The following is a 25,745-nucleotide window of genomic DNA, read 5'->3' as shown; positions in this document are numbered from 1 at the left end:
TGGCGTAAAACCCGTAAAAAAGTAAATAAACATACAAAGCAATTGACTAAGTACAAAGTAGGTAATTTTTTAGTGTATTTATTATTAAGACTTGTAAATAGTCTGGTGCAAAGAAATCAGCTGAATACCAGCTGATTCCCTCTTTATACTACTAAGCAGTGCCAGCTAGGTCCTATTAGTAATATCAGTAATATCACACAGTGCCTGTGTATGCTAACTGTAGAAGATGTATTGCATAAACTGATGAATGTACATTTTAGGGTAGATCAACATCTGGTCCTCTACCCTACTGTAGAATTTGTATTTAAGATAATTCTTATAATAGCAACATTGGCCTCTCATGGGTTAAATGCAAGAGTTGGTTTGATTGTCATGTTTTATTACTAGAGTATCTCGGGCGCTCCAAGCTTTTGTGTTTTATTAATTGAAAAATTGATCCAGTAAAACCCATGGGACTGATTCAAGCACTTACCCACAAACTGCTGTGCTCAACCACTGTACTAGGCTTAACCTTTTATTCTGCACCTTCTAGTCCTTTGGCTGCACACTATTCAGGGACAGAAAAGTACAAAAGTGATGGGGGTTAATAACCCATACTTGTTCCCATGCTTTAGAAATGATCTCATAACTTTCCCTAGGACTGGTTTCATTACTTTACACATGTATGGATTCCATTGCAGTAGGTCAAGCGAGTGCTTGGTTCCTCTGTAGTGTATATCATCACTTTATTATTGGGGCACATAAACAAAGAGCTTGTCTGGTGAAAAAAAAATGACCTTTTTAGCAATAAACCTTAAGGTGTTTGTAAAACACCAAATATGTGAAGTTTAAAGTATACCTTAAATTTCCAGTAGGTGCCTACACAGGTCCATTTAAAACAAGGTTAGTGAAATTTTTTTTCTTAAATCTTGCATGCAAATAATTTGCTTTTCAGGCAATTCATACCAAAAGGTTATAGAAAATCCCAAGAGCATATTATTCTGTACTTGTTGGGTCATATTGTAGGGACTAGGTCTTGGGTGCATTCCAATGCATTTGCACAATCTATCCAACAGACTATATCAGGATAATGAACCTTTATGTGGCTGTAATATATTTTTATTCAAAATGAGCAAGTATACTAAAAAAAAATTATTTCAAGCTTCATCAAGGAAGTGATAGTAGCTTAAAAGTCATTCTTTTCACAACAAGGTCCAAATCAATAGACAAAGCATGGTACTATGCTACTATTACTTCTCATGGTACTATATGTGTACAATGCACAATTTTTTATGCATGACTAAGGATACAGTAAGAGAGGAGTAGAAATTTAACAGGAGAACAACTTTATCAAAATTAAACTAATAAACTTTTTTTTTTGAACATTATGTTGTATATTAGGATAGAAGGTAACCAAAACTTGATGACCCAGAACTATCTTGAGATACAACCTAATGTACTTTAAGGTTTTGTGGGAAATGATGAAACAGATGTTCATGGTCTACAGATCAACATTTGTTTATAGTAAATGTATACAATAAATCCAACACCTTCTAGGTGAGAGGTGTCAGGAGATATCTATTTGTCATACTTTATGCCAGCTGGTATAAATATTGCGATTCTACCTTGGAAGAGTTGAAGCATTTCAACTTCATTCTGTCACCAGGAAACATAGCTGAGCTATGAATTAATAGGATTAATTAATGCTGAAATCATATTGTGCCAATCCAGGAACTGTGTCTCTCTATGTTTGTTAAAACAGGTAGGGGTGAAGGAATCAGAGGTCGTCCATAAGGCAGATGGACTGGGAAAATGTGAACAGGAGGATAAGGAGAGTGTCATGGAGATAAGGAACAACCCTTCATTTTAATAGCTGTGATGATTGCTTAGAAAAGAACAGCTGTCTCCTCTATTTCTGCAGCTTAAACTAAGGCAATGGAACTCCCTTATGGTTTTACATTCCACAGCAGGCTACAGAACCCACAAATATAGGACAGTTTGGCCAGAACAACGAGAGGGTCTTTAACTTCTCTCTAAAGAACACCATGGCACTGGCTGTCATTTTACAGCGATTGAATTTCTTCATAAGTGTACTTATATTTATAAATATAAGTGGGTCTAAACCCACCCAGAAACAAATATATTGACATTCACTAATCCACATCTTTAATATTATACTTACACATTGGAATTTACTTGTATAATTAACTGTATTTAGGTTGAAGTTTCCCCCCCAAAAAATCATAAATCTGCTATCACTTCTAATGGAATTCTTTGCATTCTCTCAGTAGTTATATAAAATGGAATAAACCACATTTTATGTCCAATTACAACTGAACTAAATGTAATCATCTAAACTAAAATAAATAGTTACCAACAGATTTCATATGAGCCCAAGAACATTCTGAAACTTTGAGATAGGATGACATTTTGCTCATACATGAAATATAATTCTCTCATTGTTTCATTGTGTATTCACAATCTTTATATCAAAGGACTACAGCCTATATCACCTTGTTGGGCCAATTTAATTTATTAAAATTAAAATAAATTGGTAAAACAATCTATCTTTCCAATGAATGAAATATTTGCTGAAAAGCTGCCTCCAGCAACATTTAGAATCTACTGCAAGCCACATATAGCTCACTAAGCAATTATTGTAAATCCCTGACCACTAAATTGTAAAATAAAATGCACAGAGCATTTATATGTATGCTATTTGTTAAATAATTATTTTCGGTGTATTCCTAATACATCATGTTCATATAGCACTATCCTACAGGGTTTACCCCCTGGCTATCATTAGGCTAGGCTGGTGTTCCTGACAGTCAATGTAGGCTGCTCATGATCACTTGTTCCTAAATTCCCCCCTTAGGTGGTAAAGTTTGCATACACAAGACCCCCATACCACTATTAAAGTAAACCCAGTAGATGTTAATAATTGCTTCATCATGCTTGGCTAAGTTTGGACAGATATGCAAATGCACGCTATATTTGCCAGTGTTGATTTGTACTTCCAGACTGAGATTCTGCTATTAGTTGTATGCATGAGCTTTTTAATAATAAGTACTATTATTATAAAGTTATTGTTATTACATTGTGTATAATACTCAATATACCCTTTGGACAAATGTATAAAACCATAAAAATGATAAATTTAAGTCTGAGTTTATCACATTGTGATAGACACTCTGTTATGAATATTTTAATAATTAATTACTGTGGCAATCACATATGACAATAAACAAAAGCTGGTCTGAAATGCTTGATGCTTGCACTGCACTTTGTGTCCAGACTTTATTAGAATTACCTGTTGGGTATGTACAGTACAACCTGCTGTTAATGTTATAGCTGTTTAAGGACTGCTTTGTCACAAATCAAAAACTGTGTAATATTTTATGAAGAATAAAATCTCAGGGCTATTAGTTTTTTAGTGCAGAACTCCCTGGATCCTGTTGTTTAGAGAAGTGTTTCTAAGCTATTATGTGTCCTCCACACTACCTGCTAACACTTTACCACCTGTAACCTACCATTCTACAATCCCCCTCCCAAACGTGACAGGTAAATCCCATGCAAAAACTTGACCTTCAAACTAAACCCTAATGAACCCCCTATTCCTTGATGCTAAGCCTATCCCAGCCCAGTCTTTCTCAACCTTTTTAACATGGAATACCTTTCATGTCTTCAGAGAACCCCTGCTATTACTTTATCCACAGCTCACAATACATTGATGTAGTGGGCAGTGAGTTAAATGCCAGACTTACATATTGTCAAAATGATTATTTGTGTCAGTTAAACTTGCCAGCGGGGAACCCATAGCAAATTCTTGAGGAAGCCTGATCGGGAAATAATTACCCATCCTAACTGGTAATCTAAACCCCAACATCTCTCTCCTTTGTTCTGTATATTGACCCATTTCATTGGGGTGACTATGGGTAAAAAAACTTTCATAACTAACTATACATCTATGTGGGGGTCTATAAACTCATTCTCCTTGGTAGGAGGTGAGAGTTTATATGTATGTCCCAAGCTTCTATGGATTGTCTTTATGACTTCTGCATGTTACTGGCTGACTAATTATTCATAGTCTCAGTTACAATAAATGTTTAATGAAAGTTTTTTCAAGCAATACAAGAACAACATGTCAGACTAAATCCCAAGGCAAAGTTACAAGTTGAGCTGCACATCTGACATCCTTTCCTTTAGAGTGAAAGTGCATGCATCTGTTGTATTGGCTGATTGGGAGTATTATGGTCCTCCAGAATGAAACCTCAGACTCACCCATTGATAAAGAACCAGATTTTCCTTCCAGGTGGTCAAGCTTGGTGAAATTTAAAACAGAATGAAGCCTTTTATATGCACAGCAAACAAGGGTGTGGATTAATACAAAAGACCACACAAAGCCAAGACAGAAGAGAGAGTCAAGATGGGGGAAGCACCCGATGCTGCATTTCCTTTAGTATGTAGATTTTCAACTGAGGGCAATTAATGTCACTGGGGAGTTTGTACTTTATCCATCTATAGTTCACAGGTAGAATCCCATTTATCAACATCCAGGCCAAGCAATACTAGCCAATAGCAAAACTGAGGGATGGGATTTTTCCAAGCTTTAGCAAGTATGAGTAGAACATGTGAGTAGAAAGCAGCTCCATCAGAAGGATATGTGGCATTGTGCAGAGTGTTGCTCACCATTGGATCAGACCCTTTTCCCATGCTCCAGTCCTGTCATTCTCAACTAGGTTTCTGTGGAACCCTAGGGTTCTTCTTGAGCCTTGGCTGATTGTCCTCCCATGTGATGGTGACCTCAATATCTTTATGGACAAAGAGTCAGAAACATGACAACAAAGCTCTTTTTAAGTGATCATTGGGCATTCTTTCCACTGACCACCAATGTAAGTTGTATTTTTTCTATTGACCCCCTACAGTTTTAGCAGGGTTCCCCAAGACCTGAAAGTTATTTCAGGATTTTTTTAGGGGTTAAAAGGTTGAGAAAGACTGCTGTAGCCCAGATAAAGTTTACTTTTCATCCATAAAAATAACACTTTTTCAGAACAATAATTTGGAGAAATACTGAACTTTTGCTTTAATACCTTTTGCTTTAGAATAGACTTTTTAGTGGTATGTCATCTCACTCGCTCAGGACGTGAGTTAAAAGATGCTAGGCAGCATTTAACCTGGAAAATCAGTAGTGTAGGGGAGGGGGGCTACATTTATATTTGTGATAATTGCTTGTCTATTACATTTTTAAAATAGCCTTTAATGGGGTTTTGTAGCAGTGGGTAGCAGGACTAGTGAGTTATACTTCCCATCCAAACCAGTCCAAACTGGGGTTGAGCACCCTTGTACAAGGAAATAGCTTTTTTATTTTATACATGCGACTTTAATGGAACACCACAGTTTAATAAATGGTTTGTGGCCCCGCAGTTTAATACAGTGCCTTCTTTGTTGGCCATCATCACAATCGTGTCATGAATAAACATTTCCTTAAAACCTCCTCTGTAATGTGTGATCTGGAACAAACAATGATTGTTCATCACATCACACAAATTTGTAAAAGTTTAATTTTGTTGATGGAATAAAGTGTTGGTATATGTGTTGTTTTACTTTATTGTAGTATCATGAATTATTTAGCTTTGTTAAACAGCAATATTATTTTCTACTTTGTGAACATAGCATTTGCCTTGCATTGGGATTCTGTCACAAATGTGCTGTAATTGCAGTGACAGAAGAGATGGCATGGAAAAACTGTGATAAAGCCCATAGCAACCCCTTACACATATTTTATTTTTTATTTATTTAGGGCATTTTCTGCATCTGTTCTTGTTAAGACCTGATAGCTGCTGCTCATCCACCAATTAGTTTCAGGATTGCCAAAGAATAAATCTGGTGCTTGTGGGGAAGGAACTAAATTCTTACCAAGAACAATTTGATATCTAACTTTATAGCTAGCTCACACCTTTGCCTTTTATTAGAATATTTAGCAATTTGTCTATTATTGCACATTAAGCAGACGCATTAATAATAATTGTAATACTACACAAAGCTGAATGTAGCATGCATTTATGTATTTTAGCACAATTGCACCTCTGGAAATCACTGTTTTTGAATAACTTCCTCCTTTTTCCAAGCTGCACATCACAAAAATCAATTAAAGTAACCGGGAACATGCGTTATATATGTGTAGGTGCGTAGGTGTTAACTTGTACAGTACCTTACAGTTTTCATTTCACCTGCTGTTAATGATTAAATATATATATATATATATATATATATATATTTATTTATTTGTAAGCTAATAGTCTTTATTCATTTGGCCACTCTTCTAATAATTTTATTAAAGCACAGACATGAGTTCCCAAAAATAATTTTAAAAACAGTATGTCATTCCACTTTTTTTTTTATTTTTTTCAGTTATTTTTACAGACTCCATTGCATTTCTTAAGCTCAGTTTGATGGATAAATATACTAAATGTGTTCTGCCACCCTCTAGTGGAAAAAGACAGAAATGCTGCACATTTTCTTCATATCTACTGATAATATATCCAAAGATTAACATAATGTTTTGTTCTTTTATATATATATGCATTGTGTGTACATTGTAAAAAAATATTAAATGAATAAATAAAATGTAGCAATACAGAATAGTTAAAATCACACAAAGACATTTTCTGTCTAATTATTTATTTATATTATCCAAAAACTAGACATAAAGGGGGTCTAATGTGTCCTGGATCCAGTCTGCAGAGAATCTAGATACATAATGTACTAGTTCAATTATCCCTTCTACAGTGTCAATATTAATCAAAATTTGTTTAGATCTCAGATTTAGGATCTTAAAATAAATTAGGAAAATAAAACCATGAGTATTCTTTTCTGTTGCTGGAAATACTAATCTGATCCAATTAAGCTCCTCTTTATCAACGTCCATCTGTGTCATTTAATAAACAAGTGTTACCTCCACCATATTTGTACATCATAACATACAACGAACACACATATTCAAAGATATCCTTCCCTCCCACCGTTTGATGTGTATTGAACACAACTCTCAGGAAGGGAATTCATTTGTTCCTTGCCTGCAAAACAAGAAATGATCTTTTATAAGTTATTAACATGTATCCTGGTGCCATCTCCTTAATCTGTGTACCAGCATTCAAGGGTGGCATATGCTTAATCCCACAAAAAAATAATACTCGCCCTGAGATCTGGGATTATCAAGGCATTTGGCAGATTATACCAGCAGGAATCAAAGTATGGAAAGGGGTTTAAACCAGTAGGGTTTAATGCTTTGCATCTGTACTATGACACTTTAACCCCTGCATTTCTAGCATGTAAGGTACTGAAAAGTATTTGCAGATGCGGTTTGGGTTTTGGCTATAGGTACAATCGAAGGAGTCTTTTCCCAGTGAACTAAATTAAAAAATTCTATAAACGATTCTATTTATTGCAAAACCAATCAAGACATGCAATATGCTTGAAGATAGGAATGCATTCGATTTGTTTGCTTTGCATGTTCATTGCCATTGCAAAATAGAAAATGTAATCCAAAATATTGCTGCGAGTATCTCGACCACTCTTCCTTGCCTGCAGTTTTTTTTAATATATTTAAAAGGATTTATGTTATTGTGAATGCTAGATTTTGAATGCTATTCTTGTTCAAAAGGAAAGGTAATAAAAAATTTGAGGGAAGGAAATATGTTGGATCCTTCATAGGAAAACAAAGTAAGCTGATTAGAAAATTATCAGCTGAAATGTAATTGATTATGGCAATTATTTTTCAAATTTGATGGCATTTCAATATCATATGCTCAGTGTAAGCTACAGATATACTAATGTATATGTGTGTGCTTAAAGGTCATCTTTGCATAGAAAGTGTTAAATTATTTTATTGTGGTTGTTAGATTACAGGATCTCAAGGGAAGGAGTTTATCATTTGCCCTGAAAATCTCTCCTTGTGCGGTGAGTGGTGTCTGGTGGTTGGGGGTGCAAGATAAATACAGTTTTCACCCATTGACAGTCACACACTAGCAATTAGCCTCTCTGAACAATTAGCACATTTCATTTGCCTGCTAATTATTACAATTAGCCCTCAGTCTTTAAGTGATTGGGGCAACACATTAAGATTTCATTATATTTGTCTTTAAACATTAAGAAACAGTATTGGCACCCATGTGCACAGTGCAGCTAAAGGCAGCCCGCATTGGTACTAAGGCAGCCGCTTGTCTCTCCGGGCTCACATGGGGAGTTCATGCAGCAGAATAGAACAAAAACATGTACTTAAAGTCCTTTTCTTTAGGCAATAAATAGGGTGCTACCAGCTCTTTGCAGGTTATAAAAAGTTATGTTTGTCCAAGCTTAGTGGAAAGTTGCTTTCCAAACCACAGAACAACTTGAATTAGCTGCTTTACCAATTTCCCGTCTGCCAATACATTTCCGGGCTGTAGTTAATTCACAGTCCTAATATAAATTCAAGATAATGAGCTTAATATATAATAAACTAACCTTTATCTCCTATTCATTCTGACAGTTTATTACTTTGTTGTACTCTATGCCAACTATCCTGGATTCCCACTGTTTTCATTTTTGGGGTTATCTGTGTTCTCTTTTGTGAATGTAATCTGTCCTAAACCAAGTTACTGACAAATCAGATGTGTTTTTTTATCTTCTTTTTTAGGATTCTTTTGTCATTAGACTTCAGGACAATAATTAACTTTAAGGCATACTTCCGGACAAATGGCTTATTGGCACCTGCACGACCTCTTTGTTAGCAAAATGTAATGCACATTGAGCATTCTTTTATCAAGGCATCTGTGATTAAATTGATACTCTATATTAAAATTGTAGGCTGAGGCAAACACGTCACAAGGTATTCACTATCTACTCTTTAAGATTGTTTTTTATTATGACAATTGTCAGTTAAATCATGCATGGAGACAGACGTGGTTTTCACCAGTGTTGTAAAAACTACCAACGTCGGGCAAGCATGAAGGATATCTGCCCAAGGATACAATAGTGTAGGGTCTGTTGGACTCTCGGGTTTTGGTTCTTTGTAACCCCTTCCTACCACATGAATTAATTAGCTTTCCAATGCATGTTGACATGATGATAGGAAATACTATCTTTAGAAGGATCTCCTTTATACTGCTGGAAAGCCTTAATGGAGCACCAATATTTTTTGTTGCCGTTCATTCTCCTGTCCACCTTAGCAAAGATGAAACAAAGGATTCATGCTCTCAACACTTGATATTGTAGAATATTATGTAGAATATAAAAAAGACGGAGCATGTCCTATTAGTAAATTGCTACTTACAGCTCTTGTCCCTCATTCAATGCAGCTGAACATCCATGAAAAGCAGTGATTACTGTAGCAGGATTGTAAGGTAGAACTAAATAAAATGGCATTGACATTTCCTATCTAATTCACTCACTATTCTGAAGATTTAGTTTAAGGTTTAAAGCAAAAATCATATTTATCCATGGTTTGAAATACATTGGTAATAGGTGCCTCAAAGGTCCTCATAGAAAACGGCAACTGAAAATAAAGTATTTCTGCCGTGTTTCCATACCAACAAATCAAATTCTAGCTGTCATTGACATTGTATAAATACAAGTACGAATGCAAGCATTAAATTAAGAGCAGCATCTCCACTGTATATATATACAGCGTAGTAAACAAAGCCCAGTGACCTTCCTCCCCTATTTTATTCTGGATAAAGTGGTAACCAAGGTGAGTCAGTGTCTATTGAATGAATAAAGTGCATCTTCACAAAGAACAAGGCTCTTCCCTATTGAAGCCTCTTCAGATTTTAATAATCTGTTCGGTTTACATTAATATTTTTTTATTCTGAAAGTTTTTTGGTGGGACTTTAAGCCTTTACCTTTCTTCTGTTGAGTTATTCCAGTGATTACTTTATTACAATTTTTTTGATCTTGGCATTGGAGAGAAGAGCAAGGGTTATGTATCTGCTAGAAAATGTTGTGCCTTTGCCTGATTTATACTGTGGTCCGGGAAGCACTTATCAGGGCTATTTTTTTCTCTTGCTTTATATGAGCACTTCTCAGCAGCATTATAATACAGTGCTGTGTCCTGTCAGCTCGGTGACGATGATGAAGGACCCTGCTGTTCCTTTTAGACACTAATGAAGTCTGAAAGCTTTTAAACATGACAAAATTTTCCTCGAGTTTGCTGATTTATGGTTTTTATTTTTATTACTGGTGGTAACCACAGCTCTGCCAGTGTGGAGGGTGTGCGGATCACCGCTGTGAATTGCTGTGCCACTTTATGGCAACAAAAAGGCACTAAACAATGGGAAGATAATTCTTCTTCTATTTGCTGAATATTTTCTAGCAAAAGACATTGATTGTTTTTGTCAACCTAGAAATAAGGAGGCTTTCATATATCTATAATACACATTTAACAGGTACTGGGAGGATTTTTGAAAATGTTTTTGTAGACGAGATATAATAAACGGACATTTTTATGTTGCAGTTGCAATAGATAATGGAACTTTTGTATATTTATTTCTGCCCTCTTCTTACTCCAAAACTTAGCCATATAATGAAGCGGAACTGTTTTTTGTTGCTGCACAGAAAGGAGTTAGACACAAAAGTAGAAATCATGATCCATGATATTCAAAATTGATTGCCCTGTTAGCCCCCTGATAGGATGCCTAGACTTACAAAATATTTTATGTATATGTATACCCAAAAACTGAGATTTCAGTTGGAAGGTTGAATCCCATGGATGTTCCAAGTAGTGTGCTCATCTTGACAATGTCATACAATTTCATAAATCATGTAATTGGAAAAGTCTCTTCTTGATTCTTCTTGCTCACTAGTATAGCGAAAAACTCTAAAAATAAAACCCACAGGTGAGCATAACAAGGAACTAGGACAAAATCTTACCTTTCTTATGTTTTTTCCCTAGAGGAACTCTTTATTATATTTCAAGGTTTCGGAGAACCCTTGCTAAAATCAATTTACAACGTATCAGTAGGATAAATACCCAATACATTAGTGGTGAGCTGGAAGAATGTTCTCCTTGCAGTGGTGGTGAAAAGTGGTGTTGGCTTAAAAAGTTTGCAGGCATCAGCATGGGCGGTCAAAAATCTCAGTTTAAGGAACCCCAAGCAACTTCTAGAGTAACTATAGGGTTTCACAGAACACTGGTTGAGAATGGCTAATGAATATACGCAGTTACTGTATGTTTGAATGAAACCCTTACTTTTTGATGATCTTTATCTGAGGTGTATGTAACCTATTCTTACACTTAGTAGTTTCTGTGCTGGGTGGGGCTGAGCTTCTTGTTCTATGTTTCTGCATGCTGCAACTTTTTCTCTGTATATAAAAAACAGAAAAAAGCTTTCCAGTAGGCAGGATTGAGAACACTTAACATGCATTTTTACATGCTTGAGCAATGGGGGTTCCCAGAACTCGAAATTTTTCGGCATCAAGGTAATTTTAAACAGCGGGGTGTTCTGGTGAAAGACAGCTATGCCTGAATGAAAATAAAAGCTGAAACTACAGCCAATAGGCAGAATGGGCAGATGGCCAAAGGATTGTTCTCTGCTGTCAAATCCAATGCTTTAATATCCACATTGTTTACAGCAATTAACATTTGCTAGCAGCATCAATAGTCACAAATCACAGTAAATGGCACTTTTCTGTGTCGTTCCATAGGTAACACAGACACAATGAAGTGTCATTCTGGATATCAGAAGCAGTGTTTTGCAGAAACCCTGCTGGTATGTGCTTGAGTTAAGATAAACCTCACCTGATGTTCTTCCACTTAAATCTAGTTCCTATGGGTTACAGCTCATCACGGTTGCTCTTGTCCGTGGTAAATAATCTCTGTTATTTCAATGGCTGAATTTTATTGAAAGGTAAAGGCAGATGGATATAGTCTTTTATTATAATAGCTGTATATGTAAGGTAGCTTCGGCTTTCATGGGCAAATGATGGCTGGGTTATGCGGTACAGTACCCGTATTGCCAAAATCCTTGCCTATAGGGAGTTACCAATATTTTAAACTTCAGACAGGGTGCAAAATATTCAGAATGCCCTAGAGGGATATAAAATGTCCTTTACTATCTATCATTTTAAGTGAATAATAAATATTTCAACACAACCTCTTTAAAAATAGATCAAACTATTTTGTCTTTCAATATGTGCATTTATATTATCATTAATTATCTGCAAAATAAAATGCAGAAATTGAACATAATATTTTAAAGCTGGACTGGGTAAATGGGTACAATTATATCTTCAAGTCTTGTTGGCAAAAAAAACAAAACAAAAAAAAAAACTTGATCTGAATCGATCTAATACCTATACATGCTGCATATGGAGTCCATGAAACCGGGGTTTGCATTATAGGATATCAAACAGCCTTTTCCAATAGTACTACCCACATTTATATTTTAATGATTTAAATGTTTAATTTCAACTCAGATTTGTGGGATTTTCAACTTTGCTTTAGGGACACTTATGGTTATGGTTAAAAAAAAAGAAAATCTGATTTTTTTTTTAGGTAATTGTTCTACCCTTGCAGCATTCCTTTTGCTCCACCTTTCATAGATCAACCTTCCTGCTGTATCAAATCCAAATGTTAATTTATTATGATGCACTATATCATATTGAATGAACATAAAGAATATATTTTTACAGCATGTGTCTTTTTATCTCTTTAGGTACCACAGAGAGGGTCTGTCTGATCCAGGGCACAGTCGAAGCTCTCAATGCCGTCCATGGGTTCATTGCAGAGAAGATACGGGAAATGCCACAAAATGTGGCCAAGACCGAACCAGTTAGCATACTGCAGCCACAAACAACCGTCAACCCCGACCGTATCAAACAAGTATGTGTTCTGGCCCCATAATTCCACACTAGAATATAGTTCCTTGTTCTCGGTAACAAACCTAACGCAGGAATGGAGTAAATCATCAACAAATAATGTCCCATGTTGGCTTCCAAATTTCTCCCGTCCTGAGTTATCACGATTAATTAGTTAAAGAGCAAGTCAACTCAAAACTAATATTTCAGTTTTTGGCAAATGATGGAGAATTACATTGTGGGTTCCTATATTCCTGGGAATTTCCTGGTGAGATCTCCAAATGTGAGGCCCTGGCACATCTACTGTAATTATTAGGGGCTCCCATATCCCTGTTGGGTTTCAATTTAATTATGTTATGGACAACGCAACAGGAAATGCTGGAATATGCATAAGGTGGATGGAAACGACCAAAGCTTCCAGGCAAACTGGAACACATAAAAAAAAAAACTCTGTTAATCGACAGGCAAAGCCTGTAACTAAAATATCATGTTTTGGTGGACTGGCTCTTAAATAGATTACAAATTTTAAACTTATTGGATGTGGGCATTTGTTCTCCTGTACTCCTTCTGGTTGAGCTGTTGTGTTCTGTTTAAAAACAACCATTGTTAACACACTAGGTCATAAAAAGCCCCGAAATGACTATACTGGGTGGTCAAATAGTAATTTGGGGTGCTATGTTACAAAAACATGAAGAAGCCTTACATTGCATTACCCTTGCTGGTTGTATGCCTGAACTGTTCTAAAGGTCAATGACAAAGTTCATTACCATTGTGACATTGTGAAAATGAACAGAAATGCAAAGCTCAGCTGGATAAAACAGTGGGAACCTAATGTTCATGTACAAAAGCTCCTCTTATTCTTTTCAGTCTTCAAGAGACACATGCCATTATTTGTTATTGTTTATTTATCTTTACTGTATTGATGGGAAACCAATTTTTCAGATATGGAGCATGCTTTATACCATACCACTTTTGGAAACCGAAACATATTGAACAGATCTGAATAGGGAAATACCAAATTTATTTTGACATTGTGTTAGATATTTTTAGTTGACGTGCTATACATCACTGTCACAGCCAAATTGAGGTCGCACTGCTGGTTTTGTGGCTTTGGATGTCACAGTGTAAGTTTATCTCCCAGCATTGAGCATGTGCAAACAATTATTCCTACACGGTTCCAACCCTAAAAGTTTGGCATGATCAATTACAGGCTTCTCCACTTTCTCTGCTAAATGGCTGGCTTTCCTAGAAGCTTTATTTTTTTTTAGTAATTCTCAGAGACTCTAACAATATTTGGCTGATATCATACAGAAAAAACTCGCAGCAGCAATATGTAGCAGTTACAAACTACTGTTCTGCTTAAGATTGATTTTTAGTTTCAGTAAAATGTTGAGACAGGTGGCAACAAAATAGATCCACTTTCTAAAAAGCTGTGCTTAAAATTAAATGGTATTATAATTATTACTAATACTAGTTATTGGCTAATTTGGAGCAAAGTAAACAATTTACTTGATAGACAACGCCCCAACTTCTTCTTCCACTGCTGATACTTGCCTTTTCTATGTTTACTCCACCACCTGTTCATGTGCCAGAGTAGTGTGAACTACCTGGAAATTTTCACCATATTGAAGCATGTCACTGTCTCCTCTTCTTTTCATGAATTTTGTACCCTGTAATGTTTGGCAAGGTATTCTCTACATATCGTTGTATTGAGAATATTGAAGGTGAGGTTGGTCTTGTGACTTTGAAGCCTCATTGGAATTAATACATTTTAAAGTCCTGAATAAAATGCAGAGCATGTTTAGCAAACTCTGTGCTGCATGCTTTCTTTAACATTGCTTATATAATGATAATGCAGAGATAAGGCCATGCCACTGCTTCATAAAAGATCCCCTAAGTAAACCCAGAATTGGCCTTTAGGTTACATTGCCTTTCTACCCTAAATCTAAATACCAGCATAAAAAAATGCCCTACCGATTATAAAAACTTTGCAGCTTTTTTCCCTCCTCGTTACAGCAAAGTCTCATTCTTTTCTAAGTTTCCTGTTATGTAAAATAAGATAGAGATAAAAACAAAATTTTGTACAAAAGCGCTAGGATTTAGGAATTCAGCATTGCTCGGGCAGGAACCTCTACAAACAACACTGTAACAAATTGCATTTGCTTGTTATTTATCATGATTCTTAATTTTACTTGGAATGCTATATTTTGTTATATTTTTTGGGATATAACAAAAAGCATGCACTAGGAATATATATTTTCTTACAATTACCATGCAAAAGAAAAACATCCAACTGCAAAGTAATGCTCAAAAGTAGCACCATTATCATTATAAAAAAAAAAAATACTACCATATATTACAGAAGTATTCCAATGATACTACTAATTTCTATACATATTAGGTTCAATCTGTTGAGTTGTTTTCCAATAATTTACATTGCAATAGCAAATTGATGTCTCTTGATCACTGACTGCTTATTTTATTGTCTTAAATAAAGATATTATTATTATGTTTTTGAAAAAGGCTTAATCATTTTGCCATTTTTGTAGAGGAAGTGGGGTGTACTTGTTTAAACACATGTATTGTTAAGTAGTCTTGTGGCTGCCATCTACTAAAACAGTTTATGAAGCAGTTTAAAGAAATATTGATATGTGGCTTGGCTATTTACAGAATGTTAAATGGGTTTCTTGTATTTGTTTTGGAGCACTAAACATGCCAAAACAAAAAAAAGGCCTATTCTACTGATTCTATATTTTTGATTGACACTGATTACATTTACAGTGATTACATACACAGGTTACATTTCCAACCATACGGTAAATCTCTTGCAAATGCCAAGGGTTTCCCTATGGAGCATTTTGTCATTTTATACCAAGAGGAAAAAACCATCACAGAAGTGTTGCTCTGGTAACTTTGGTTTTACAATAGGAATTGTAATGGAGATATCTTACCATGAAGGTCTCTATGAACTAGAAAGAACATGAAAAAGCCAGCAGCTACATAAAGCACTGATTTCAGTTCTGTGTATAGTTAGCCTTAATAGACAAATATCCTAATTCTATACATAGACATTATTACTGATTGATAATTTTACATTTCATAGTCTACATTTACAAAAAAATTATAAGGAACCATTAACATAATTTTGAAGGCCTCATTCATATTAATAATTCTTTGAGAATTGATTATGATTTCTAAAACACAGCCCTCAGGTTTCAGTGAACATTTTTAATGGTCTTAAACTTGTAACTCACTGATATGTAATCATGGAGAATGTGATATATTTAAAGAGTAGCCTTTCTTGCAGCTGCTGTCACAATGCCAATTCTAAAACAAGCAGAATGTCTCCAATGTGTGTCCTATTCTGACCTGGAAATTATGAGCCCCAATGGCTCATGTATGGTTGGGCAAGAACAAGTATCACCCCTACCTCTGCAACTGATCAGTGGTTTTATACCAAATTGCAGTTAAAGTAATTACATGGGCTACAGGAACCCCAAGGTAGCTGCTGACCGTTGCACTGTTTGGCATATGTTAGCAACTATTGCAGGTCTCCGAGACTCGTGAAGTTAGATTAACTGTAGTTAGTTATAAATCCCTGATGAGTAGCATTATGAAGAATGTAGATGATTAGTATGGCTCTTACTGTGTTAAACCCTCTCCTCTCATATAACAATACACCAACTACACCATTATATAACCTCCTGGTTCCTTACATGAAAAAGCAAGAAGCCAATTTGCCTTGAATTGTCAATGTTGCTTATGATGGGATTTCTTTTTTTTTTCCTTTCTTACTTCCCAGTAAAATAGTTTTGTTTTCTGTCACTCTTCCAATGTCATCCATCCTCCTCTCCACCCTTGCTCTTCCTGAGAATGCTTTTTACTTTGTGTTTATATTTCCTCCCTCTTTGGTTGGACTCCTTCAACGCTTGACAGCGCATGCCCCATTGTGGCTGTCCAGCCTGTTGGTGATGAAGGGGTTATTTTATTACTAAAGCTGACTGAATTCTGCTTCTGACCCTGCTTTGTTCTGCAGACATTGTCATCATTACCACCAGCCACCAAGTCCTCTCCATCCGACCCCATGACCATCTCCAGAGCCAGCCAGGTACAGTACCATTCTCCATGTCTCATGTTTTCCACACAGAAAAGTACAACTCCATCCACATGCCAGGGTTCATGATTAGATATCACATTCCAGATTACTAATGAACAGATTATATGAAATTGTGCAATGTACATAGACAATTGTCAAATCAAAAAAAAAAGATGCTGCTCAAAGCAACCAGTACATTCCAGCTTTTTCTCTATGCAGTGCAAGTTGGAAAATGAAAACAAAAAGGGAGCTAGCTCATCATAAGAGTAATGGTTCTAGATTCCATATTCAATATTTTAGAATAATATTTTAAAGTAAAAATTAAGCAAAAGGTCTCTGCGGTACATTTTCCATATTATACCCTCCTTGCAATTTGTTTCACATAAACCAGCCCAGCTTAACTATACAGGAATGGCTTATCATAGTCTGCAGTGGACAATAAACTCACTGATGCACAGCCTTTGATTGTATATGTATGCCATTTTATATAATTTAGTAGAATAAAACTCTTCTTTTAGAAGATCATGCTGGATGCCAAGAAATATTTGTAATCACCGGCAAACAATCAAGTGTCTACCTAGGATTCCAAATTTTTTTTTGCCAGGGCAAATGTGAATCCAGTGATGGGGAAATAATATTGGCTCTTCATATTTGCCCTTTAATAGTCATGGCCAACAACAGGAATAACAATGGACATCATGGATGAAATTGTGTGGAAGAAAATTGCTCCCCATGTTGCTCAAATCACAAAGTAATCATATTTTTTAAGGGCAAATCTGAAATGTAACTTAAGTTAGGTAGTTGCCAAGGGTAATATGGATGGCTGGGTTTGCAATACAACAAAAAAGACAACAACAAAAAAGAAAAAATTAGAAAGAGATAAGGAACATGCATTGCCCCTATCAATAGTCTAATTCCATCACTCACTTTCTTACCTGCACTGGAAATGTAACAGCTGGAATCTCCTTGGTCAGATTTATATTTTCATTAATTGACTTTTATATACTTTAAAGTTCTGTAAAAGAAAAACAGTTCTTTGCACGTAAAAAGCCAGCAGTGAATCCATGCTTAGAGTATTCAGTAAACATACATTTCAATACATTAATGTGGATTTTAAAGGAAGACAATGAACTGCTAGCTTCTAGCAATAATATACATTAGCATCCTATGAATAATCATTTATACCATGGGGCCTATTTATAAAGATCAGCAAAAAAAAAAAAAATACTATACTTAAAAATGCCTTTACTTGGCTTTTCTCCATTGAAAATGGATGATGATATCCTGATTTAAGGTGGTCTAAATCAATAACATTTTTTAAGATTTTATTTTGGAAAAGAAAAGATTTGTGAATTAACAAATCTGATTTATAATTGTTTTTCCTTTGTTTGCCTCAAGAAGCTTTAAAGCCTAACATTGCTAACAAAATGTTAAATTGATCGTTATAAATAGGCCACAATTTTATTTGACAAACACTAAATCTGCCATTTTTCAGATAATCCATTGACTCCATTATTCTCTGCATTGATTTCAGGAAATTTTGCTTTACTGAGTTTTATTTATTTTTCTTTTTAAATACATTAAAATATGTACATTTGCTTTAAATATTGCTATTGCATAACTATAGCATGAGATAAAAATGATTTCATATATACTATCACATTTTATGTTTCTATATGTTAGAAAATGTTTATATAAAATATGAAGTAATAATAAGTTGCTAGAATCCAAGAAGTTAATTATTTAGCATTATGTCCCATATTATTATGTTTATAATAAAATAGCCAAGTAAAACATTCAGTTTGTCCTTGTCAGTTGAACTGAATGGGTACATCTTTCCAGCTAAGTTGTCTTAAAACAGGAAAAAGAGTGGCATACATGGTGTGCTGAATACATGCAATAAACTTGGTGCAACCATTGAGTGTCCCACACAGGGTGATCTCAAATACAGTAGTTGTTATACACAAATATTTTCCAATTTATTGAAAACATTTTATGAGTGGGCATGAGTCCTTCTTTTTCCTAAAGGTAAGAAAAAGCGGTACATTTTAATAGGTCTTAGCGGTATTCCAAGAAAAAAATTAAGTAAAGGTAAATATAAAAATTGATGAAAAAAAACACCTAAAACACATACAAAAAAAATTGAGAACGTTTCCAACACTTTGTAATTCCATTCAAAGTAACAACCAGAATGTTTGGTTGGCGTTCTTCTTAAACCTGTATGGCTCATTACCTATACCTTTAGTAAAGACATCTGCCTGTCTGTAGCCAGCACATGCCAGTTGTTCACAGATGATTCATATGTGATTGATTTAGCTCCCTGTTTCCTAATGCAGCCAATTGCACCATGGAAATATTTTTTTTTACTTGTAACTGTTTTAGATTACACAACTTAGCTGGAAGTGATAAAAAAATTCTAGCACATAATACTATTTCTAATCTTGTATTCTTCCTTCTTGGCTTTCTAAACATTTAACAAAAGAAAATAAATTTCCAGTGCCATATGATAAAATGAGAACTCTCCCTCCATTTTTAGGTTATAAAGTATATGGTGCAGGTTGTCCATACCCAGTTTCTGGGATCTGTATACTTTTTGTATAGTACTTCTGTATAAGACAACATAACATTTAGGTTGTTTTACAAAGTGTTAGAAGATGACTATTTAAATAATACTCATGGCATATATACAGCCCCCAAGGACTAGAATTGGACAGCTCTAATGTAGTAGTCAGGTAGCTTTCTTATATATCAGTCCAGAAGAAATATACTGAAGAATCGGCACCCCATACTGCAGGTCTCTTCAGATACATGCAGGAAAAATGCCACTGTAACACCCATCTTATGCAGTTGGGACAACTGATAGCCAGGCAGAGCTAATTAGATCAATCATTTCATTACAATGTTTCATTACAGTCAATTAAACTCTGCGCTCTTTGGTCCTGCCAGCGTTTTTTAAATTTTTTTGCAATTTACGGGTGTTCTCCTGCCTGTAAGCGTCTGTCAGGAGCTCTTCTCCGTCCTCTGCATCTCACATGGGTGGCACTGAACCTTTAACCCTTTCTAGTAACTTAGATGATTCTGGTTTTGTAATGCTGCACAATCTAAAAATCGCTGACAAGTCCAACATTATGACATGATTTGCAATTCAATGGAGGGCCAAAATATATTATGTTTGAACACAGAAATCCCACACAAATACATTTAGAAAAACATCAGAATATATAATATTATCTAATATAAATATATATATAATCACTTGATAACAAAATATTTACAGCAAGACTGTATTATCTTGCAGTAATAACTTGCAACCATGATCATTTTATTTACAGCTAGATCCTAATATTTCCTATCAGAAACTCTTCTAGTCTGGGTATTCCATTTTAATTTATTTTGTTTCTGTATTCAAGAATGGGAATGCATTGGATAGAAAAACATACATTTCAGTAGGTATATTAAACACTGGGTTTACTATCAAACATATTCACATTAAAAAAATAAATAAAATAAAACATGAAATAAAAAGTAGAGGTGTTGCTTACAAATCATTGGAAAATGGCAGTGGCTATGGTAAATACATTTCCAAGGCTTTAGTGTTGATATATCTTTCTAAAGATTATCAAATGGCACTGGAATAATAGTTTTATACCTAATCATAGTTAAATAATAATGTGTTATTTTTTATGATATGTGTACATTAATGTTATTTTAAAATAACTGCACAAATTTTACTTTTTTGTGTGTGCAAAATTGTAGTGTTGGTTCATTAAGTGAACTCAGCCATTATTAAATAATATAAATAAATTCTAAAACCTATAGTCTAACTAGAGAATAAAATCAAGCGTGCTTTACCACCACTAAATTGTGGTTCTCAAGATTATTGGTTCTTTAGCTGTGGTTATTGACTAAATTAGATCCCTATTATGATTCTGCCATGTAACAATACATTTCACTTAGTTACTGCCTTTCATTATAGACAGACGCCTTTATTTATGCTGCTTTATCTTTCATGTGATTTCCATCTGTCTTTCTCTTTTTCTTTTGGGTTCCTCTTCATGCTTTTTTGACCTTAGGTGAAGATCATCGTTCCAAACAGCACTGCAGGTCTGATCATCGGAAAGGGAGGTGCCACGGTGAAGGCAGTAATGGAACAGTCTGGTGCATGGGTGCAGCTTTCCCAGAAACCAGATGGCATTAATCTGCAGGAACGTGTGGTGACTGTAAGTGGCGAGCCAGAGCAAAACCGCAAGGCAGTAGAGCTGATAGTGCAGAAGATCCAAGAGGACCCACAGAGTGGTAGCTGCCTGAACATCAGCTATGCCAATGTTACAGGACCTGTAGCTAACTCCAATCCCACAGGATCCCCATATGCCAACACTGCTGAAGTTCTACCTACTGCTGCTGCTGCTGCAGGGCTCCTAGGACATGCTAACCTCGCTGGGGTGGCAGCCTTCCCCGCTGTTCTCTCTGGTTTCACTGGCAATGATCTAGTTGCTATTACATCAGCACTCAACACCTTGGCCAGTTATGGTTACAACCTCAATACGTTAGGGTTGGGATTGAGTCAAGCAGCAGCCACAGGAGCTCTAGCAGCTGCTGCTGCAAGCGCCAACCCAGCCGCAGCTGCAGCAGCCAATTTGCTGGCTACGTATGCCAGCGAAGCAACTGCGGGTGGTGGCACTGCAGGAGGAGCGGCTGGGACGTTTGCACTAGGCAGCTTGGCTGCTGCCACCGCAGCTACCAATGGATATTTTGGGGCAGCATCCCCTCTTGCTGCTAGTGCAATTTTGGCGACAGAAAAGTCAACGGACGGCTCCAAGGACGTAGTAGAAATTGCTGTGCCAGAAAATCTTGTAGGTGCCATACTTGGCAAAGGTGGCAAGACATTGGTGGAATATCAGGAGTTGACTGGAGCCAGGATACAGATCTCTAAAAAGGGGGAGTTTGTCCCCGGCACCAGAAACCGGAAGGTAACCATAACAGGCACACCAGCCGCCACACAAGCTGCCCAGTATCTAATAACGCAACGAGTCACTTACGAGCAAGGTGTCCGGGCGGCCAACCCGCAGAAAGTGGGTTAAATGACCTCCCTTCCCTTCCCTTTCCTGGATGTTAACTTAATTGTCCCCCTCCCCAATCCCCTTTCTTCTTTTCATGGATGTACTGTATTTTGCAGGAGCGATTTATATTTTATTTTTTATTTGAATATTTTTTTTTGTTTTATTTTAATTTTTGTTATTGGCAGGGGAAGTGTGTGCGTCGGGTTATTAATATATAATTATGCAAATGAACGCAACAGTGTTGACAAAGCGCATCTGTAAATAATACATGTTCTACGGATGTTTTAGAGAGGGAATTTTTTTAGTGTTTTTTATTTTTTTAAGTTTTTTAATTTTTATTTGAAGGATTTTGACAGGTTATCTCTCTCTCTCTCTTGTTGAGGTTTTATTGTTTACGCGTCAGAAAGTAAAAAAAAAAAACAAAAAAAAAACAAAAAAACTTTTTGAAGCCTGCCATTTTACCAGCATTGTTGTAGTCGAAAATGAACTGAATGTAAACATGAAGTGACACATTAATTTTAATCTCTGTGAGGGCTGATGTGTCCAGTAATGCACTGCAGAGCCACGTGTTGCTGGTCCCTTCAGAATCACAAGGTAATCAGTATTAGTCCTTAGCGACGCTGTAACTGAACTACTGTTTTGCTGGAAAACAGCAGGAGGGTTGGGTGGGTGAGGTACCTATAAAACAAAAAGGGAGTAAAGAAAATCAAAAGCACTGTCCAACTTCACTCACGTGTCCTGCCCTGGGGTGGCAGCATGTGAGGGAACACATGTTTTGGAATAAAAAGAAAAAATAGTTTTAAATTAAAACATTAAAAGAGATATATATATATATATTATCTAAAAGCAATATAGTTGCAAAAAAGCACTGTAAAATATATATTAAAATGGTTAAAACTGTGGAAAAAAATAACCTTTTTTGATAAGTTTACAGATCAGTGTCTTCATAACAACCTGTATGACGGTGAATATTCCGGCTGGCCAGGCTCCATTTCTCTCATTTATGGCTTATGAATCTCATCAGATCTAACTCCTCTGATGGGTGACGTTCAGTTTTTGACAAGACCTGTGTCTGTTTTCTTCCTACATTGGGCTTTCCCCCCTGCCCCTTCATGCTGAAATCCTTTTAAATCCCCAGTCTCTCGCCCCATCTTTTTTTAATTGCTTAATAAATCAGCCTAGCTTTCTTTCCTCCCCTAGATGACCTTGTTTCCAATTCTACTCTGGAGAAACAACACTGTCTCCCGTTTAGTAACATTTTATCACAGCAGTCCGAATTAACCTAATAATTATGATGCGGGGCTGAGGTGGTACATTTGTAAATCAGAAGGCATTCCTTTTTCACGCACAACCTCGAGCTTCAATGTTTGTTCTTCTCCAGGGTAGAATACGATCAAGAATCCTAACTATGTCTTTCAATTCAAGTTAAAGGTTTACATTTGGGGTTCGTAGGACTGGGGTTTTAAGCTGACCCCCTAGTACCTGGCCAGCCATGCACCAGTTGATCCATTAACATCCTCTCCCCTTTTAGATATAGTGCTGTGCTGTGAGCGTATTGGAGTTTTTTCTAAGCCAAATCACGCACACACACAACAGATTAAAGTGCCAACTGTTAGTTGATGAGGTTTCATTATCTGCAACGACTTAGCGAGGGCGTTGCCTTTTAAAAACGCTTCTGATTGTGTATAATTTTAACACTAGCGATCTCTTAGTGTTGTCAATGTAGATTTTACTGTGAACAGTATCTGTGATTTTTAGCTGTTTTTGATCCCTCCGGAGCAAGGCTCAACCAGCCATCGCAGGCGCTCCGATAGTCGTTTACCTGCATGTTCTTTTTCCGTGGGGCATCTTTATGTCGGCTTCAGTCAGTACTTCCCTGCATGCTCGTTTAGCTGAGATAGTGTTCATTTCCGGCGTGTGTCTACCTGTCACAGCACAGGTTCCTTCAAGGGCCATTTTTATTGATTTTTTTTTTCTAGAATAAGCCTTTTTGTTCTCCAACTTGTCACCTCCTCCATGTTTCTGAGTGCCAACTAGCCAGATCATTATGTTAACCTCTGCATTTGGGCCACCTCAAGCCACTGAAAATGTGGCTGTTCATAAACCCAGCATCTTCTCATGCTATGCATGCAGTCGTAAAACAATAAAAAACAAAATCAATGGACAAAGTAATTAAAAATAGTAAATAAAAATAATACTTAAAAAATGAAAAAAAAAGAAAAAAAAAACTAAATGCTGGCTACCTCTGGATCATCAGGCTGAGAAATTCCCAAACAACAGTTTTCCTTCCATCTCAACTTCAATTCATTGATAACGTCCATCATATCCAACTCAGTGACATTTCCGCTGCTCCTCCTGTGCAACCGATAATTGAACAATGATTGTGATGTCCTCTCGTCTGGCTTCTCGTCCAGCATCTATCTTTCTGAACTGTGATCTTTTGTTTCCTTTTTTATGTTTATCTTTTTTTTAACTTTTTATTTATTTTGTTTGTAGTTCATTGAACCTAAAAAATGACCTTCATCACTATTTTGGTTTAATGAGTCAACAGTGTCCCTCAACGGGTACTGGAGACTGGAATATTGATTTAAGACCTCCTTCCTGTCAGTTCCTTTACCCTTAACTTTCCTGCCTTACTCCTGTACAGTTTCTGTTCACTGTTATGAGCCCCCCAAATTTCCAGAGACCTGCGAGTCATACTGGGTGCCCACAACATATGCCACAGGCCTCTAAAGTTTGGGGGAAACCAGCCATTCCAATCTGATGATCAAGTCAATTTCTTCTTACTTTCCTTCCATTTTCACTTTCTCTTTGATTACAGAAAGAAAAAACATTTTCAAGAAGAGAAAACTGATATATATTAAAAAAAAAAGGAATGATATTGCTTGTTTTTAAAAATGGAAAGAGCAAAGCTGTCGTACAAACTGTGTTTTAATTGGTAATGGTTATTTATCGTTAATAGTCTCTGTAGCTCTGTAAGTTTTTATGACAATACAGTGTAACTAGTGGTTAGCCGATGATGCGAATATATTTACTCATATCATTATAAATGTGCTTTGTTCATCATGTACCATCACTGTCTCCCGTCTCATTATTTTCCTTGCATGTCACTAGTTTCAATTCATTTATAATACATTAACAGTGAATAATACCTCTCAGATTTTTTTTCCCCACTGTCCTGGTGTTAGCAGGTGCACCAACACAGATCTGCAGGTCATCAGCTTTTCATGCTCAGATACCCTCCTTAAAATGAACATGCTGCATAGGATGCTACTTTGATTACAGTCGTCATTCTCTCATGACGAGTTGTATGTGGCACTAACAATGCTCTGCTTCTGGTTTACTACTGTGTGGTCAGAGGACAGTGGTAGGGCGCATTTCACAAGGGTCATTTCTTATCTATAGATGGTTAACGTTTATTCTCTACAGAGAAAAGTCTGGGAAATTAGTCCCAAGTTTATAGCACCCATGCATATTGCAGCATATTCATTTTTGCAATGAAGGCAGCAGCAGAGCTATTTTATCATGGAATAGAAAGAGCTGCTTCACAATTTAAAAATATCAAGAAATGTGAGAGGCAGAGAAGTGGCTTCTGAGGGATCTGTTTTATATGAACTTTTGGGGGAAAATGTTTCAAAGCCTTTGTCATATCTTTCTATCCCAACAGTATCTCGGAATCATACATTCCATTCACAGTGTGAGAACCCTGCACCCTCTGGTCCAGACTGTGTATAGTGCGGGAGCTGGGCTTCCTCTCGGCCCATTACAAGGATGTTCCT

At 36.2% G+C, this 25,745-nt stretch overlaps 1 protein-coding gene across 3 annotated transcripts in view; it reads left to right on the top strand.

Moving 5' to 3' along the window:
• Positions 1-25,036, top strand: part of NOVA1 (NOVA alternative splicing regulator 1) — a 77,063-nt gene extending 52,027 nt beyond the window's left edge. For all 3 annotated transcript variants that reach the window (XM_072428922.1, XM_072428923.1, XM_072428924.1), the window contains exons 3-5: positions 12,669-12,835; positions 16,847-16,918; positions 20,980-25,036. In XM_072428922.1, coding sequence (XP_072285023.1) covers positions 12,669-12,835; positions 16,847-16,918; positions 20,980-21,987 — 1,247 coding nt within the window. In that variant the 3' untranslated portion in view covers positions 21,988-25,036. The remainder of the gene's footprint in view (positions 1-12,668; positions 12,836-16,846; positions 16,919-20,979) is intronic.
• The last annotated feature ends 709 nt before the right edge of the window (positions 25,037-25,745 follow it).

This window comes from Pyxicephalus adspersus, chromosome 12 (assembly GCF_032062135.1).
Source record: "Pyxicephalus adspersus chromosome 12, UCB_Pads_2.0, whole genome shotgun sequence".
Classification (NCBI taxonomy): Eukaryota; Metazoa; Chordata; class Amphibia; order Anura; family Pyxicephalidae; genus Pyxicephalus; species Pyxicephalus adspersus.
This window is presented reverse-complemented; position numbering and strand designations above follow the sequence as displayed.